Below are 18,446 nucleotides of genomic sequence, written 5' to 3'. Positions count from 1 at the left end.
TAGTATCACAGCAGAGCAGCAGTGTGGTGTTGGATTTATAGGCAATCTCCTCTAATGCGTGTTCTCTCTTGTCCTGGATGCAGGAATAAATGAATGCACCAACCCCTCTATGCACCACTGTGACCACAACTGCACTGACACACCCACCAGCTTCATCTGCACCTGTCGCCCCGGCTATCGCCTCATGTCCGACAACAAGACCTGCGACGACGTCAACGAGTGTGCGGAGACGCCCAGCGTGTGTAGTCAGGTGTGTGAGAACACGGTGGGCTCCTACATGTGTAAATGTGCCCCCGGGTTCCTGCGGGAACCGGATGGCCACAGCTGTCGTCAGAACAGCAACATAATGCCCTACCTCATCTTCAGTAACCGCTATTATCTTCGTAACCTGTCCACGGACGGAGAGGCCTACTCCCTCATCCTGCAAGGCCTGACCAGCGTGGTGGCCATGGACTTTGACCGCGTGGACAAGAGGTTCTATTGGATTGATGTGAGTCGCAGGGTGATTGAGCGGATGTTCTATAACGGCAGTAACAGGGAAGTGGTGGTGAACGGTGTGCTCCATGGAGAGGGCCTGGCGGTCGACTGGGTGGCCAGGAAACTCTACTGGGCGGACAGTTTCCTGGACTGTCTCAAAGTGTCCGAACTGGATGGACGCTTTGTGAAGAAACTGGCTGAACACTGTGTGGACGCCAATAACACCTACTGCTTTGAAAACCCCAGGGCGCTCGTTCTCCATCCCAAATATGGGTGAGTAAATCTAATCACTAATCATTACAAGGTCAAAATTAGGAATAGTTCATTTATTCTTGATTCATTCGATAAGCCAATAATCTCAACCCATTTGATCCCTGTCAGATATGTCTACTGGACAGATTGGGGGGACAAAGCCTTCATAGGCCGTGTTGGAATGGACGGCACCAACAAGACAGCAATCATCACCACTAAGATCGAGTGGCCCAATGGGGTCACTATCGACTACAGCAATGACAAGCTCTACTGGTCGGATGCCCATCTCAACTACATTGAGTAAGACCCTGCTTCATATTGCCATGCAGTCTTGCTTTGTTCCCGGAATGCCTAAAGGCCTCCTGTAATCCTACTCCTCTTCTCCTCAGGTTCTCAGACCTGGAGGGACATCACAGACACACCGTGTATGACGGGATACTGCCCCATCCGTTTGCCCTGACTGTGTTTGAGGAGACTGTGTACTGGACTGACTGGAACACCCGTACAGTGGAGAAAGGCAACAAATACGACGGATCCGGCCGCCAGTCTCTGGTCAACACCACACACAGACCCTTCGACATCCACGTGTGCCATCCCTATAGGCAGCCCATAGGTCAGTCTCAGTCTAGGAGACAGTAATCTGAGTCTCCTCTTCTCCTGGATCAACATCCATTCCTTCACACTCAGATTGCTATCACTTCATTATCCTGACGTTTCCTGCCTGTTAGATCCATTCAAGTGTTTACATTGACACAATGCCGGGCCTGTGTTTGCCCAGCTGCATTGAATGCCTGACTGATTCCCTGAACCCCTCTCTCCCCCCAGTGACTAACCCCTGTGCAGTGAACAATGGAGGCTGCTCCCACCTGTGTCTGCTCCGCGACGGGGGGCGGGGTCACACCTGTGAATGCCCCGACCACTTCCTGACTTTACAGCTGGGGGGGGTGGCTCGCTGCCTGCCCATGTGCACCAGCACCCAGTACAGATGTGCGGATAATGAGCGGTGAGTGGGAGTTCACCTCAGAGTTCTACTGCGATATACACATTCTCTTTGTTTTATACAATTGTGTCATTGGTGAGCCCTGAACAGTATTGCCCTTCCTACCCTCCACAGCTGCATCCCCATCTGGTGGAAGTGTGACGGCCAGAGGGACTGCAGAGACGGCTCTGATGAGCCCTCCACCTGCCCCAGTCGCCACTGCCAACTGGGCCAGTTCCAGTGCAACGATGGAAACTGCACCAGCCCCCACTTCCTGTGCAACAGCAACCAGGACTGCCATGATGGCTCTGATGAAGATCCTGTGCTGTGTGGTGGGTGGCATTTAGCTCTGTAATTTCTGTTTCCAGAGAACACATGAAACAGTCTTTGTAATTCCTTGATAACATTGTTATTAAAGTTGAGTTGTGATCTTTGTCGTTAAATACCAGGGATGGATTAATGTACTTCAGTAGAGTGTTTCAACTGAATTGACTGTTTGTCTGTTCAGCCACTCACCAGTGCGAGACCCACCAGTGGCAGTGCACCAGTAAGAGGTGCATCCCAGAGGCGTGGCAGTGTGACGGGGAGGACGACTGTGGCGACGGCTCTGATGAGGAGCCCACTCACTGCTCCAGCAGGACCTGCCGACCCGGACAGTCCAAGTGCCGTAACGGACGCTGCATCCCCCAGAACTGGATGTGTGACGTGGACGACGACTGTGGCGACAACTCCGACGAGCCTCTGGAAGAGTGCAGTGAGTGACGCGCCCAACACAGAGAATCACGTGGTGAAATCACGCCCGGTTAACTATAGCGATTGGGTGGGATTGCTACAGTGAGCCTATTGAGATCTGTTCATCCTAAACTGTGGAAAATCACAATTGATAGCCGTTTGCTCCCGCCAGATATGATTGAAAGACTTCGTCTTTGTTATTGACTTCCTTGACGTGGTCTCTTCACAGTGGGGCCGTCTTATCGCTGTGACAACCACACCCAGTTTGACTGCAGGACCAACTACCGCTGTGTGCCACTGTGGTCTGTGTGCAACGGTCACAACGACTGCAGGGACAACAGTGATGAGCAGGGCTGCGGTGAGTCCACAGGGACACCAGCGTCCTGACATAAATCGACCAATGGTGCAAACCCACCGTGCTGAATAAAAGAGTCTTTGTATGGGGTAACAATGTGTGTTGAGAGTGAATGAAGGGTTGTTAGCGGGAACATTACATAGTGTGACAGCAGGAGGTAGTGATGGAGAGGTACTCACCGCCTGCTCTATTCACCTCCCCGTGAGAGAACGCTCTGGATTTATGGCCTGTGTGTGTGTGAGAGAGTGTGCGTGTGTCTGCGTGCGCATGTGTAATGGGGCAAGGTTCACACTGCGCTCTTTGTGCTGCGCCCCGATCCACACAGCAGCAGCCCTGGCCCTCCCGTCTCTTATCAGAGGCCCTCACTCCATTAGTGCCATCCCCGCGCTAGAGGGGAGATCCGTGCTAATCTCTGTTAGAGAATGCAGCCAGCGGCCGGGCCAGGTGAAGAGCAAGGAGGGCCTGGATCCACTATCTTTCAAACCTCCGGCGCTGTGTGGTAGAGACAGCGCAGCTCTGCTCTCCTCCTCTCCTGTCCTCTCCTATAGACCTGGCATAGCTCAGAGCTCACCCACTTCAGACATGCTGCCCTCCCCTCTGCATGATGAGCTCTGCTTTAATTAAAAAACCAGAGGGCACCTCTCAGTTCAGCACTGTGGTCTAGTAGTTATCATCGACGCTATATTAAATAGTAGGAGGCACAGTGTTGAAGAATTTCTCATTAGTCTGACAGTGTCTTGCAGTACCAATGGTTGGTTGTAGCTGTAACATCATAACAGTCTTGTAATTTGGTCGGAGAAGTAACATCGCTGTAATGAACCATTGATTTTTCAGCAAGTAAAAAAATCAACTATATGTGTTTGCGCCAGTACAATGTTTGGCCGAAAAACATTAAAGATAAAACTAAAGGATAAGAACAATAAGAAGGATAAGAATGATGAGAGATAATAAGGAGAAGAATTGTAGGAACAATAAGAATGGTGAGAACGCTAAGAATGAGAAGAGGGATAATAAGGAGAAGAATGGTAAGAACAATAAGAATGATAAGAACGATAAGAATGATGAGAAGGATAATAAGGATAAGAATGGTAAGAACAATAAGAATGTTAAGAAGGATAAGAATGGTTAAGAACAATAAGAATGTTAAGAAGGATAAGAATGGTTAAGAACAATAAGAAGGATTAGCTGAAGTGTAAATGTGTCGTCTTTTGTTTCTTATCTCATATCCATGGGTGTGTTTCAGAGGAGGTGACCTGTGACCCTCTGGGGGACTTCCGCTGTGACAACCACCAGTGTGTCCCTCTGCGCTGGAGGTGTGACGGGGACAACGACTGTGGGGACAGCTCAGATGAGCGTGCCTGCAGTGAGTTCTACAGTACATCTAACCACCATTAACTATCTAGTACTGTATCTACACTGAACCAAAAATATAAACGCAACATGTAAAGTGTTGGTCCCATGTTTCATGAGCTGAAAACAAAGATCCCAGAAATGTTCCATACTTACAGAAAGCTTATTGCTCTAAATTGTTGTGCACAAATTTGTTTACATCCCTGTTAGTGAACATTTATCCTTTGCCAAGACAATCCATCCACCTGCATGTGTGGCATATCAAGTAGCTGGTTAAACAGCATGATTGTAACGGCTCTCGTCGAAAGGAGTGGACCAAAACGCAGCGTGGAAAGTGTTCATGATATTTTATTTTCAACAAACAAAACAAAAAAAAAGACAATGCACAGTTCTGTCAGGTACAGACACTAAACAGAAAACAAGATCCCACAAAACCCAACAGGAAAATGACAACTTATATATGACCCCAATCAGAGACAACGATAGACAGCTGCCTCTGATTGGGAACCACACATGGCCAAAAACGAAGAAATACAAAACATAGACGTTCCCACCCGAGTCACAACCTGACCTAACCAAACATAGAGAATGATAAGGATCTCTAAGGTCAGGGCGTGACAATGATCATTATACAGGTACACCTTGTGCAGGGGACAATAAAAGGCCACTCTAAAATGTGCAGTTTTGTCACCAAGACAATGCCACAAATGTCTCAAGTTTTGAGGGAGCATGCAATTGGCATGCAGACTGCAGGAATGTCCACCAGAGAATTAAATGTTCATTTCTCTACCATAAGCCACCTTCAATGTCATTTTAGAGAATTTGGCAGTACTTTCCTACCGACCTCAACAGCACACCACGTGTATGGCGTCATATGGGCGAGCAGTTTGCTGATGTCAACATTGTGAACAGAGTGCCCCATGGTGGCGGTCATGGGAATCCATAGGTTAGGGCCTAATGAATTTATTTCAATTAACTGATTTCCTCATATGAACTGTAACTCAGTCGAATCTTTGAAATGTGCATGTTGCGTTTATATTTTTTCTTCAGTATACTTAACACCTGAACCTTAGATTGCCTGGCTGGCTCACATTGGGACCTCTACACTGAGCCTTCATGGGCTGGTTGCACAAGTTGAGCATAACTAGGTCGTAACTCTATCTCGTCCTTTTAAGCCCAACCTTTTAAAGTCCAACTGGTGCAACCGGCCCTATGTGTCTGCTTAGCAGTTATGGGCTAACTCAGACAACTGGATACTTATAATCCTGGTTTTGGTGAGTCTCTGAGCAATTCTAATGGGGGTATTCCATTGTAGCTCAGACACAGTGAGTCACCCAGATGAAATAGGGGTGTTGATGGCAAAGAATGGACCTGTTAAGATAACAAAGTGCTCTTGCAAAAGACAACACTCCTGTCTTCGAAGCAGTGTTATGTGGGGCGGGCTTATCGGCTGTTAGCGAAACAGCTTGTCCTCAGCATGTCAGACGGAGGGAGTGAGGGAGTCGGCCACCTCGGCTCTGGAGAATTTAAACAAGTCTGAGAACATGCCAGCTAATGAGGATAATATCTATGCTTCAATGAACAACTAATGTCTCGCGGAAAATCACTGTGTTGTGTGATGAAATTTGCTCTGGTGCTTTTTTTTGCTGATACTCGCCTTGTAGCTGTAGGGGTTATGCGTAGTGAGAGAAGTGAATTCCATCGTGAACTCACCACAGAAAAATGACTGACATGATTGGTCGGGGTCTTTGAGATCATTTGATAATGTACAAAACAAGTCCCAGCTTTTGCAATAACCCAATTGAGGGAATAGAACTACAGTATTTATCAATGTAGTGTCTGGTTTGTATGGAAAATAGCAAACAATCACAGAATAATGTAGTAATACTGGGACACCCTCTGTCAGCTGTGTCTACATCGTGTTTGTTTGGACTGTGGCAATGACGACTAATTTAGTATTCTCGTGTGCGGTGATAATTCTTTAGTTCCCCTCTCTGTGTTCCCCCCCCCCAGGCCCGCGTGTGTGCTCCGAGAGCGAGTTTCGCTGCGATAATCTGCACTGCATTCCCGACCGCTGGGTCTGTGACCATGACAACGACTGTGAGGACAACTCGGATGAAAGGGACTGTGGTGAGTGGAGGCTCTTTGTTTTGCCGCTGGCTTGGCTTATTCATGTGTGAGGGAATACAGCGCTAAGCAAAGAGGCACTAAAACTTCAACTTTTTGAGGAATGGGATACACAGAAAGGACCACCAGGATGAATTGACTTTGCATAATGAAAGACATGACATTCCTTCTTCTGTTGCCAATTATACTGGTCAGATTGTGAATTCAAGTCCATTCTAGATGTTTATTTATAGTAGTCATGAACACAAGGTCAGAATCTGAGATACATCAGTACTTGGCATGACTGTAAATGAGTGATATTATTGCCAACTGAAATAGAATTTGTATTCAAATGGGTTAATACCTATTAATTATGAGTTGTGCTGGCATGGCTGTGCTGCAGAGCTGCGGATCTGTCACATGGGCTCCTTCCAGTGTGGCAGTGGCCACTGCATCGCCGACCGCTTCAAATGTGACGGCAACGCCGACTGCATGGACTACACTGATGAGATATCATGTCGTAAGTGTTAGATATTATCATAGATGTGTCTATGGGCTGATGTCAAATACAACGCTCCCAGTGAGCAAAACTGGATAAAAAACACATCATTTCAATGGCAAAACTCGTCTTTTCAACCAGTTTTACTCACTGGGCTCCTATCTCTTCAGATGAACAAAACACATTGTGTCCAGAACAATCATTATGTTACTACAGCACCCTCTACAGTTATCTAAATTAAAGTTACAACCGTGAATTTGATTTGTAATGGTCCATTTATCTTTCATTTGCAGCAACCCGTTATCCCAATGGCACTTTTTGCCCACCGTTCCTATTTGAGTGTAGGAACCATGTGTGTGTGCAGCCCTACTGGAAATGTGACGGAGACAACGACTGTGGAGACAATTCAGATGAGGAGCTCCATCTCTGCTGTAAGGCCAATGCACCTTCAATGATTACACTGTTCCTTTAAATGGTTACACTGGTCCTTTAAATGGTTACACTGGTCCTTTAAATGGTTACACTGGTCCTTTAAATGGTTACACTGGTCCTTTAAATGGTTACACAGTCATTTAAATGGTTACACTGTTCCTTTAAATGGTTACCCTGTTACTTGAATTGTTACGCTGTTCCTTAAATGGTTACAAATGTTCCATAAATGGTTGCACTGTTCCTTAACCCTATTACTGTCTCTTCTTGCTTTTTCAGGTGGTGTGTATTGCAATTTCCGTCAAAATGTTTTTCTTAAAATTCTTCCACCATGTTTCCCACTTGTTCGGACTACATTTTGAGTTAATATTTGACAAAGTGCAGTTTTTATTACTATTATAGGTTTTAATTTATAGGCGACCTTACGTCTGAGTATTGATTAATTGACCCCATGGGTCATGAAATGTAGTTTAACCAATTTATGTTGCCTAATATATAGTGTGTTGTCAACAATTCAATTATATTTTTCACCATAATAAGTATATATATATATTTTTGTTTTTAAATATACCCTATTCTGAGTCCACCATACTTTTTACTGACATATCAACCGCCTGGTTGAGCAAAATAATTGTTTACTAAATTCCTGCTAATCAGGCCTTTTTACATTTCAACTATTTATTTTAATATTCCTGCTTAATTCTATAGCTAGAGGACTCCTGATATCTCCAGGAGTGATAAGTATAATTGTTGTCTTAATCTGTTGTCGTCTAGTACTGTCTTTTTGCTAGCTAAGGCCATCTACTTTAAGTGCTGCCTGTCTTAACTAACACTCTCACTTGACTTTCCCCCCTTATTAGCTCTGACTTTGCTGATAGCTACTTTATAGAGGAAAAATGTACTTACTATGACTTTGGTATGTGGTTGTCCCACCTAGCTATCTTAAGATGAATGCAGGAGGGCTGGGGGAGTTGACCAATCAAGTTCAAGTAAAGATTTGTTTTATTTCCAAATCCATTGTCAAAACATGCTCTACCAGCCGGTTGAGAATAGGGTTAAATAGTCACACTGTTCCTTAAATTGTTACATTGTTGAATGTGATGGTCCTTATTCTTTGACAGTGAGAAATGACATTGAGTTCTGGTCTTGTCTCCCTAGTGGACATCCCGTGTGACGCGCCCTTCCGTTTCCGCTGTGACAACAACCGGTGCATCTACAGCCATGAGCTCTGCAACTCTGTGGACGACTGTGGGGACGGCACTGACGAGAAAGAGGAGAACTGTAAGTACACACCAATCACAAGTTACAGTAGTGTTATGTATGGCAGGTTTCCCAGATACTGATTGTTAAGCCTAGTCCTGGACTAAAAAGCATACTCAATGAAGAATCTCCATTGAAAAAATTAGGCTTAATCTGTGTCCAGGAAACCGGCCTATATTGTCCCGTCTCCGTGGGAGTTTGGAGTAAATGTAGCTCATCATTTAGGGCTCCCGAGTGGCGCAGCGGTCTACCACACTGCATCTCAGTGCTAGAAGCATCACTACAGACCCTGGTTCAATCCCGGGCTGTATCACAACCAGCCGTGATCGGGAGTTCCATTGGGCGGCGCATAATTGGCCTGGCGTCGTCCAGGTTAGGGTAGAGTTTGGCCGGGGTAGGCCATCATAGTAAAATAAGAATATGTTCTTAGCTGACTTGCCTAGTTAAATAAAACATCATTATGTAATAATACCAAAATTGATTGTCCAATTCGTGTCAATGTCTTATTACTCTCTAAAATGATTGACATCTTAACATGATGATTGACATCTTGACATGTTGTGTTTGTCACAGGCCAGACCCCCACACATGGGCCATGTTCAGAGGATGAGTACAAATGCAGTAATGGCCAGTGCATCCCACTGCAGTATACCTGTGACGACTATGATGACTGTGGAGACCATTCTGACGAGCTGGGCTGCAGTGAGTAATCCACCCAACTCATTTACCACAGTCTTCACTCTACATCTCAATCATCACAAACCTTTATTTTATGCTAAGCCATGTGGCTGTTTGTATAATGCTTAAGTGAAAGTAAACGTCGACCCTCATAATGTGACACGTATACGTTCTCTGCCCAGACGTTGGCAGTGGACGCTCCTGCAGTGACAACATCTGTGAGCATAACTGCACAGATCTGACAGACGGAGGATTCCTCTGCTCCTGCAAGCCTGGATACAAACCCAGACAGACAGACAGGAACACTTGTGAAGGTACAGGAAGCAGCAGCACCACCTGAGTGTATAGTCGTGGCCAAACGTTTTGAGAATGACACAAATATTAATTTCCATAAAGTTTGCTGCTTCAGTGTCTTTAGATATTTTTGTCAGATGTTACTCTGGAATACTTATGTATAATTACAAGCATTTCATAAGTGTCAAAGGCTTTTATTGACAATTACATGAAGTTGATGCAAAGAGTCAATATTTGCAGTGCTGACCCTTCTTTTTCAAGACCTCTGCAATCCGCCCTGGCATGCTGTCAATTAACTTCTGGGCCACATCTTGACTGATGGCAGCCCATTCTTGCATAATCAATGCTTGGAGTTTGTTAGAATTTGTGGGTTTTTGTTTGTCCACCCGCCTCTTGAGGATTGACCACAAGTTCTCAATGGGATTAAAGTCTGAGGAGTTTCCTGGCCATGGACCCAAAAAATTGATGTTTTGTTCCCCGAGCCACTTAGTTATCACTTCTGCCTTATGTCAAGGTGCTCCATCATGCTGGACAAGGCATTGTTCGTCACCAAACTATTCCTGGGTGGTTGGAAGAAGTTGCTCTCTGAGGATGTGTTGGTACCATTCTTTATTCAAGGCTGTGTTCTTAGTTAGAATTGTGAGTGAGCCCACTCCCTTGGCTGAGAAGCAACCCCACACATGAATGGTCTCAGGATGCTTTACTGTTGGCATGACACAGGACTGATGGTAGCGCTCACCTTGTCTTCTCCAGACAAGCTTTTTTCCGGATGCCCCAAACAATCGGAAAGGGGATTTATCAGAGAAAATTACTTTACCCCAGTCCTCAGCAGTCCAATCCCGGTACCTTTTGCAGAATATCAGTCTGTCCCTGATGTTTTTCAGAAGTGGCTTCTTTGCTGCCCTTCTTGACACCAGGCCATCCTCCAAAAGTCTTCGCCTCACTGTGCGTGCAGATGCACTCACACCTGCCTGCTGCCATTCCTGATCAAGCTCTGTACTGGTGGTGCCCCGATCCCGCAGCTGAATCAACTTTAGGAGACGGTCCTGGCACTTGCTGGACTTTCTTGGGCGCCCTGAAGCCTTCTTCACAACAATTGAACCGCTCTCCTTGAAGTTCTTGATGATCCGATAAATGGTTGATTTAGGTGCAATCTTACTGGCAGCAATATCCTTGCCTGTGAAGCCCTTTTTGTGCCAAGCAATGATGACGGCATGTGTTTCCTTGCAGGTAACCATGTTTGACAGAGGAAGAACAATGATTCCAAGCACCATCCTCCTTTTGAAGCTTCCAGGCTGTTATTCGAACTCAGTCAGCATGACAGAGTGATCTCCAGCCTTGTCCTCGTCAACACTCACACTTGTGTTAACGAGAGAATCACTGACATGATGTCAGCTGGTCCTTTTGTGGCAGGGCTGAAATGCAGTAGAAATGTTTTTGGGGGATTCAGTTCATTTGCATGGCAAATAGGGACTTTGCAATTAATTGCAATTCATCTGATCACTCTTCATAACATTCCAGAGTATATGCAAATTGCCATTATACCACCTGAGGCAGCAGACTTTGTGAAAATGAATATTTGTGCCATTCTCAAAACTTTTGGCCACGACTGTAGAAGAAAACCACCACTCTGTAACAACATCACAATCTTTGATGATCTATTATTTCCTCTTCTTACGCTATTAGTAATCTTTTGGTCTTTTCTCTGTGTTTCTCCTGTTTTTTTTTGTGTTTGTGATCAGACGTGAACGAGTGTGAGGTCTACGGGACATGTCCACAGGAGTGTCAGAACTCCAAGGGCAGTTACGAGTGCTTCTGTGCCCAGGGCTTCCGCTCAGTCAGCGAGCAGCATGGCATGGAGTGTGCTGCTGAGGGTAAGAGCTTAGCTGGACAAGTCATTTTGCCTGCATCCTAAATGCAACCTATTCCCTTATGTAGTGCACTCCTTTTGACCAGGGCCCATACAGATGTAGGATCTTCATTTGAGTCAGTTTGCTACATACAGGGAAGATGGTGCCATTTGGGACGCAACCTCTGTCTCCGATCTGTTAGTCCTGATTGTTGAGGAAGTTCCCATATTCTCCATTCTCCATTTCAGGATCCCCACCAGTGCTGCTTCTGCCCGACAATGTGCGGATTCGTTGCTTCAACCTGTCCTCAGAGCAGTATTCAGACTACGTGGACAACATGGAGCACATCCAGGCTCTGGACTACCAGTGGGATCCAGAGGGCATCGGACTCAGTAAGACCTTCAGCTCAACTAGTTAACTAGGCAGTTCTCTGGGGCTTATGTGAAGAGCACTATGGGAGTGATACAGTGACTGGGGAGGTTTTCATTTTTTACTCCACTTCATTAGGAACCAAACAGAAGCAAATGGGTCAAAACAGGGAGGGACTACCTGAACTTGTTCAATGAGAAACACCTGTTTGCATTTTCCATTGCAAACATTTTGCTATGATGTGTACTTATGAATATGACCCTGTTGTGCTTTTAGGTATTGTGTACTGGACAGTTCTGGGCCGAGGCTCTCAGTTTGGCTCTATCAAGCGGGCCTACATGACCACTTTCAATGACAATGGCAATAACCCAGTGAAGGAGTTGGATCTGAACCTGAGATACATTGCCAACCCTGATGGCATCGCTGTGGACTGGATCGGAGGGTACAAGACCTCATTGATTACTATTTTCGTTTTTGAAAATACCTTTTGGGTTGAATACAATCTAACATCTTCCTTCTGTTTCTCAGCCACATTTACTGGACAGACGCAGGGACCAATCGAATTGAAGTGGCAAAGTTAGATGGTCGCTACAGGAAGTGGTTGATCCATACTGACCTGGACCAGCCAGCTGCTATTGTTGTCAACCCAGCACTCGGGTACGGAAGTGATTAACTACAGGCTTTCTGTTTGTTCCAAAGAAGAATGTGTGTGTGTGTGTGTGTGTGTGTGTGTGTGTGTGTGTGTGTGTGTGTGTGTGTGTGTGTGTGTGTGTCAGTGTTCACCATAAGCTAATACACTGGATCCTCTCAGCTATAACAGCAATGTCGAGTGATCGACAGTATATAGATTTCAATGTAGTCAAAAACATTAGTTAACAAGGACTGTTTTATGTGTCTGTGCATTCCCTAGACTCATGTACTGGACAGACTGGGGAAGGAGACCCAGGATTGAGTCTGCTTGGATGGACGGACAGCATAGGCAGGTTCTGTTGGATGAGGACCTGGGCTGGCCCACTGGACTGGCTCTGGACTACCTGAATGGAGACAGGATCTACTGGTGTGACTCCAAAGAGAACATCATAGAGTCCATGAAGCCGGACGGCACCGAGAGGAAGATCATCATGTCTGGAGGTCCGAACCCACTGAGACCTTTCTTAGATGTTGCTAACATCGTGATGTTATAGTCTTTTTAAAATCTATATTATTAACTCCCTTAAAAGTTACTGATTAAATCAGACCACATGTCCAGGACAATTCTCTTTTGTAAAAGAGGTATTCTTACCTCAATGGGACTTCAATAGACTAGGTCTTATGAAACTATGGCTAATTGAGTATGGTCATTTTCTGCTTCAGATATTGGTAATCCCTACAGCCTGGATGTCTTTGAGGGCCATGTGTACTGGACAACCAAGGAGCGGGGTGAAGTCTGGAAGACTGATAAGTTTGGGAAGGGGGACAAAGTGAAGGTGCTGACCATCAACCCCTGGCTGACTCAAGTCCGCATCTACCAGGAGCACAGACATAACCGTTCAGGTTAGAGTTTTTCAAGTCTAAACATACACACTGTAGTTTTCTCCTGTCTGGTGAGTGTAAGGTAGTCACTGATCTCTACCCCCTATCAGTACCCAACCCCTGTAAGAACATGTGCAGTCACCTGTGTCTGCTGCGGCCTGGAGGCTACTCCTGCACCTGCCCACAAGGCTCCTCCCTGGTCGGCTTCAACCCCAACGAATGTGACGCAGGTATGGTCATTAAATCACATCACCTCCTTGCCATGTTGGCTGCACCATCATTTATCGTTGGAATCATACTCCATGCAGGCATGGCTGCTTTGATATTGTTGTGGTGACATTGTGGTGACGTTGTGATGAATTTGTGCGTGGCTTTCACTCCTGCAGCCATTGAGGCTCCAGTCTTAATGCCCCTTGCATGCAGATGCATGAACGGAGGGACCTGCTACACTGACGAAGGGGGCCTGCCCAAGTGCAAGTGAGTTCAGCAGCTGGTGTCAGGAAGTAGATTCGTTGTCATATTATTATAACATGTAACACCACAGCCACAAGCCATAGGAGTGTTTCGTTCCAGCAGGAAGAAACATTGTTTTTTTGTATTTTATATTCCAGGTGTCCATATGGCTATGCAGGGAGTTACTGTGAGATGGGAAAGTCCAGAGGTGCCCCTGCAGGAACAGGTATATTATAATATGAGATAAGAAGTAGAATATCTATATGATTTCTCCCCAACCAAGTCAGTCCAATATGCCAGTCTTCATAAAAAAAGTTTCCACTGATCAATGGTTCACAATAGAATAGTTATACAACATTGGTCCGAGACAAATTACATAATCTTTCTGGAAACCGTTGCCTCACAACTGGGGCGGCAGGTGGCATAGTGGTTAGAGCATTGGTCTAATAACCGAAAGGTTGCAAGATCAAATCCCCAAGCTGACAAAGTAAAAATCTGTTGTTCTGCCCCTGAACAAGTCAGTTAACCCACTGTTCCTAGGCCATCATTGAAAATAAGAATTTGTTCTTAACTCACTTGCCTAGTTAGATCAAGGTCAAGTGAGATTGGTTAAACACTAAAGGTGTTTTTCTCTCCTGTAAAGTGACTCTATAACCTTTTAATAACTTCAATTGGGAGAATGTCAGCCAAGTAATAAGTCTACTGTTCTACAGTAGAAAATGTCAAACATGCAGAACATATGTTTCTATTCCTTCTAACTTTTTGAGGTTTGCTTCTTATTGCTACGTGTAGGTTAAGAGACCCTGGGGTTGCGTTGGCCTGCTTTCTGCTAGTCATCCCTTGTTTTTCAGATGCAGTATGAAATGAAATGTTTTGCATGTAATTTACCAGCAATAAGTGAGAAATTGTTTTAGTTTCGGACTACTGATATGTACATGTTTATCTGGACACTTACAAATGATGAGTAGAAATGTTCTGGAATAAACATTGCTGCTGATATCTCTGTCTTCAGCAGTTGCCGTACTTTTAGCAGTGATTATCATCCTCATCACTGGAGCGTTGGCTGTTGGGGTTTTCCTCAACTACAAACGAACTGGCTCCTTAATCCCATCCATGCCCAAACTACCCAGGTAGGATCTCAGCTTTGGCCTGATCTCACCCATCTGTGGGTGCCTCTGTTGTGTCGTTTTAAAACCAGAGCTTCAAATGAGAATTGTTACCCTGGAAATTGTCAACTATTTTTCTACCGTCTCTCTTTTCCAGCCTAAGCAGTCTGGTGAAATCGGGTGACACTGGGAACGGGGTGACGTTTCGTTCAGGTGACAATGTCACCATGGATCTGGGACCGCCACCCATCGGGGTTTCATTCATTGACAGGGCCATGCAGTTGGTAAGCACTAGATTGTGTTGGATTAGCACTTAGTGGTGTCACTGTACCTTCAGACTGTACTGTCAGCATTTTAATCCTGTGTTAGGCCTGGGAGACCCCGATTGACTTTGGCCTTTTGGACCTCTGTAAATCTTTCCCTTGTACATTATGTTAAGCTATGAAAATAAATTGAGAGTCAAACACTATATATATATATATGTGTGTATATGTATGTATATATGTGTGTGTGTATATACAGTATGTATGTGTATACTACCCTAAAGAAGGCACAGTGATGCCGAAACGTTGGTGTTTTACCCAAGAAATTACTGGGAGTTTATTTACATTTTTATTTTATTTCACCTTTATTTAACCAGGTCGGCCAGTTGAGAACAAGTTCTCATTTACAACTGCGACCTGGCCAAGATAAAGCAAAGCAGTGCGACAAAAGCAACAACACAGAGTTACACATAAACAAACGTACAGTCAATAACACAATAGAAATATATGTACAGTGTGTGCGTACGTAGAAGAGTAGGGAGATACTGTATACATAGAGCATGCGGCTGTCACAGTCTTCCTCCTCTTCATCTGAAGAGGAGAGGCGAGAAGGATCGGAGGACCAAAATGCGGCGTGGTTTGTGTTCATCTTGATATTTAATAAAGAAAACACTGAACACTGAAACACACTATACAAAAACAATAAACGAAATAATGACCGTGACGCTAATGAGAACTGCGCTGCCACAAGCAATCAACATAGACAATCACCCACAAAACCCAACACAAAACAGGCTACCTAAATATGGTTCCCAATCAGAGACAATGACTAACACCTGCCTCTGATTGAGAACCATATCAGGCCCAAACACAGAAACAGACAAACTAGACATCCAACATAGAATGCCCACTCAGATCACACCCTACCAAACAAAACATAGAAACATACAAAGCAAACTATGGTCAGGGTGTGACAGCGACTCTCTTTATTTTTCTAGCTTCCAGTTTATTCTTCATTAGTCAGCACCTCCACACTAAATAATGTTCTCTGGGGGTGCTCCAGCTCCAGCTTTTTATTACTGTCCGTTATTAACAACACTAATAGACAGTCAACACATTCCCAGCCAGGGTTCAGTAGTTAATAAAGTAAAGCACAAATTGCAGGGTTCATACTACAAACCTGAAGTACATGTAGGTGATAGATAGCAATGTGTCATCTTTGAGGGACATGATGAATAACACTGTCTCTCTTTCAGGATGACAACTTTGCCGTGGAAGCGGGGAGGCAGCCAATCACATTTGAGAACCCTCTGTATGGCACTGCAGCGGCTGGATCGTCTAGTGAGCCTGCTGTCATCCACGCCACACAGGTGCGCAAAGGCAACACTGTTGCATGAACATTCCTAGGGCAGGTTGGGATTGACATCATTGTTAAAGCAGCACCATTTGCTCTGCGCTGTTTTACTCCTAACAGGTGACTGTTACTGTTAGCGGTGAGCAGATAGAGAAGAACCTTGCGAACCCAGCGTACCATACAGATCAGATTGTGTGCACCGTGGACAGTTCCACAGCCAGAGCCAAGCCTGTTCAGGTGACTCTCCCGCCCTGTACTTGTATCATTAGTTAAATGTAAGGGATTATATTGTAATTTACTGCAATTGTGTCCTACATTGACAGGAGTCCAGGTGGAGCTTCTTCAAAAGAAAATTTAAGCCAAGCACAACTTTTGAAAACCCTACCTACTCAGAGGTAAGGTCAATACTGCCACCCAAGCAGCTCCTATTCCTGTTCTACAGTAGAAAATGGCAAACTTGTAGGTTAAGAGGCCTTGGGGTTGTGTTGGCCTGTTTTCTGCTAGTCATCCCTTTGTTGTTTTTCAGATGCAGAATGAAAAAGCAGTAGGAAGCAATGAGGACAGTTCCTCCACTGACCCCTCTCCCTTTGCCCCAACCGCCAAACCCTTCAAGAGGGATCGTCCCAGCACCTACTCACCAACTGAGGACACTTTCCGAGACACAGCGAACCTTGTTAAAGAGGACAGCGATGTGTAATCCTGTTTCCCACAGATGGGAATCAAAGACACACTCTCCTTTGCACAGAATCTATTTTTATATGCAGCCTGTGTAAAAAAAAAAAAAAACGAAGATTGTTTTGAGAAAAGAAATTAGACAAACGTTTCTTTAGCATACAGAAAAGAGGTCTGTCGTGACTATGCCTTCGGATATTTCTGATGCCAATTCTTGTTTCCTGATTTTTTTTTATTGTGATGTAATATATGTATATCTTTGCACTGAAGCTGCTGATAGAAATGTTATAAATATGTTGTACATTTGTAAATTTGAAGAGTAAGATTTTTGTCGATAATATTCTCTGGCTGTTGGAAGTAGATGAACTTATCGATAGTGCTTCATAAACAAAGTAACACATAACAAACAGGTGAAGTGCATTGTGAATGTACAGTAGATATATCGCATTAGGACAATGTTTTGAAAGGATAACTAACTATTTTTGCCACTGAACCAAACTGAAGATGTATGCATTTTATCTTGCATGTTTATATACCTCATTTCAGGGAGCAAAACAAACACAAACTGATCCAATTACCTTAGCTATTCTAAATCTATAGATGCTGTAAAAAGAAAACTATCAAAATTCTGAATATCTCGAAGAATAGTATGCTAAGCATATTTACATGGTCCTTAACGTTCAAACTTGTAAAACAATTCCCTGACTTTTTTTGGCATATATAAATCAAAACTCATATTTAGGTAAGACTTTTTAAATGAATAATGATGGCCTCTTTTTAAAATTAATTTGGAACAATACTTGAATATGCCAATGATTTTAATGTGTGAAGATGTAAAAAAAAATTGGACATCTCTAATGACTCTGGAGCTGGTAAAGTCCAAGAGCATCTGGAGATACAGAATTTGAAGAAATTAGGAATCTGACTGTCATTTTCTAAACATGGGTTATACATCCTGTGCTCTTAGATTGATTGTTTTATATTGTGATGAAAATGACAAATAAAGACTGTATCAATGATCATTCTAAATATGCTCAAATGGTTTTCTAGCTAGCAAAGTGGGAGACGAAATTTATGCTGCTGAGACGTAAAATTAATAAATGTTTTTTTTTTTTACAATCTCAATAGTCTGTTTTTCTTACCTTAAACTACATTGTGATTAACACAGTAGTATATATTTTCTTGGCACCTCAGGAACATTTAATTTCAATATTCATGAATTATTCACTACATACACTACCGGTCAAAAGTTTTAAAACACTTACTCATTCAAGGGTTTCTCCCCCTACCTTGTCACAACACAACTGATTGGCTCAAACGCATTAAGAAGGAAAGAAATTCCACAAATTAACATTTAACAAGGCACACCTGCTAATTGAAATGCATTCCAGGTGACTACCTCATAAAGCTGGTTGAGAGAATGCCAAGATTGTGCAAAGCTGTCATCAAGGTAAAG

General features: G+C 44.1%; 1 protein-coding gene across 1 annotated transcript in view; it reads left to right on the top strand.

The window, feature by feature from the left end:
• lrp2a (low density lipoprotein receptor-related protein 2a) overlaps positions 1-18,115 on the top strand; it is a 66,802-nt gene extending 48,687 nt beyond the window's left edge. The window contains exons 51-79 of the mRNA XM_064975977.1: positions 84-750; positions 859-1,029; positions 1,119-1,342; positions 1,555-1,732; positions 1,844-2,040; positions 2,217-2,462; positions 2,670-2,798; positions 4,039-4,158; positions 6,159-6,275; positions 6,655-6,771; positions 7,044-7,181; positions 8,338-8,460; positions 9,013-9,141; positions 9,300-9,431; positions 11,154-11,285; positions 11,510-11,653; positions 11,907-12,072; positions 12,159-12,287; positions 12,541-12,761; positions 12,984-13,163; positions 13,253-13,372; positions 13,529-13,619; positions 13,754-13,821; positions 14,608-14,725; positions 14,859-14,985; positions 16,221-16,334; positions 16,439-16,555; positions 16,642-16,713; positions 16,845-18,115. Coding sequence (XP_064832049.1) covers positions 84-750; positions 859-1,029; positions 1,119-1,342; positions 1,555-1,732; positions 1,844-2,040; positions 2,217-2,462; positions 2,670-2,798; positions 4,039-4,158; positions 6,159-6,275; positions 6,655-6,771; positions 7,044-7,181; positions 8,338-8,460; positions 9,013-9,141; positions 9,300-9,431; positions 11,154-11,285; positions 11,510-11,653; positions 11,907-12,072; positions 12,159-12,287; positions 12,541-12,761; positions 12,984-13,163; positions 13,253-13,372; positions 13,529-13,619; positions 13,754-13,821; positions 14,608-14,725; positions 14,859-14,985; positions 16,221-16,334; positions 16,439-16,555; positions 16,642-16,713; positions 16,845-17,015 — 4,658 coding nt within the window. The 3' untranslated portion in view covers positions 17,016-18,115. The remainder of the gene's footprint in view (positions 1-83; positions 751-858; positions 1,030-1,118; positions 1,343-1,554; positions 1,733-1,843; positions 2,041-2,216; positions 2,463-2,669; positions 2,799-4,038; positions 4,159-6,158; positions 6,276-6,654; positions 6,772-7,043; positions 7,182-8,337; positions 8,461-9,012; positions 9,142-9,299; positions 9,432-11,153; positions 11,286-11,509; positions 11,654-11,906; positions 12,073-12,158; positions 12,288-12,540; positions 12,762-12,983; positions 13,164-13,252; positions 13,373-13,528; positions 13,620-13,753; positions 13,822-14,607; positions 14,726-14,858; positions 14,986-16,220; positions 16,335-16,438; positions 16,556-16,641; positions 16,714-16,844) is intronic.
• The last annotated feature ends 331 nt before the right edge of the window (positions 18,116-18,446 follow it).

Source organism: Oncorhynchus masou, chromosome 10 (genome assembly GCF_036934945.1).
Source record: "Oncorhynchus masou masou isolate Uvic2021 chromosome 10, UVic_Omas_1.1, whole genome shotgun sequence".
Taxonomy (NCBI): domain Eukaryota; kingdom Metazoa; phylum Chordata; class Actinopteri; order Salmoniformes; family Salmonidae; genus Oncorhynchus; species Oncorhynchus masou.
This window is presented reverse-complemented; position numbering and strand designations above follow the sequence as displayed.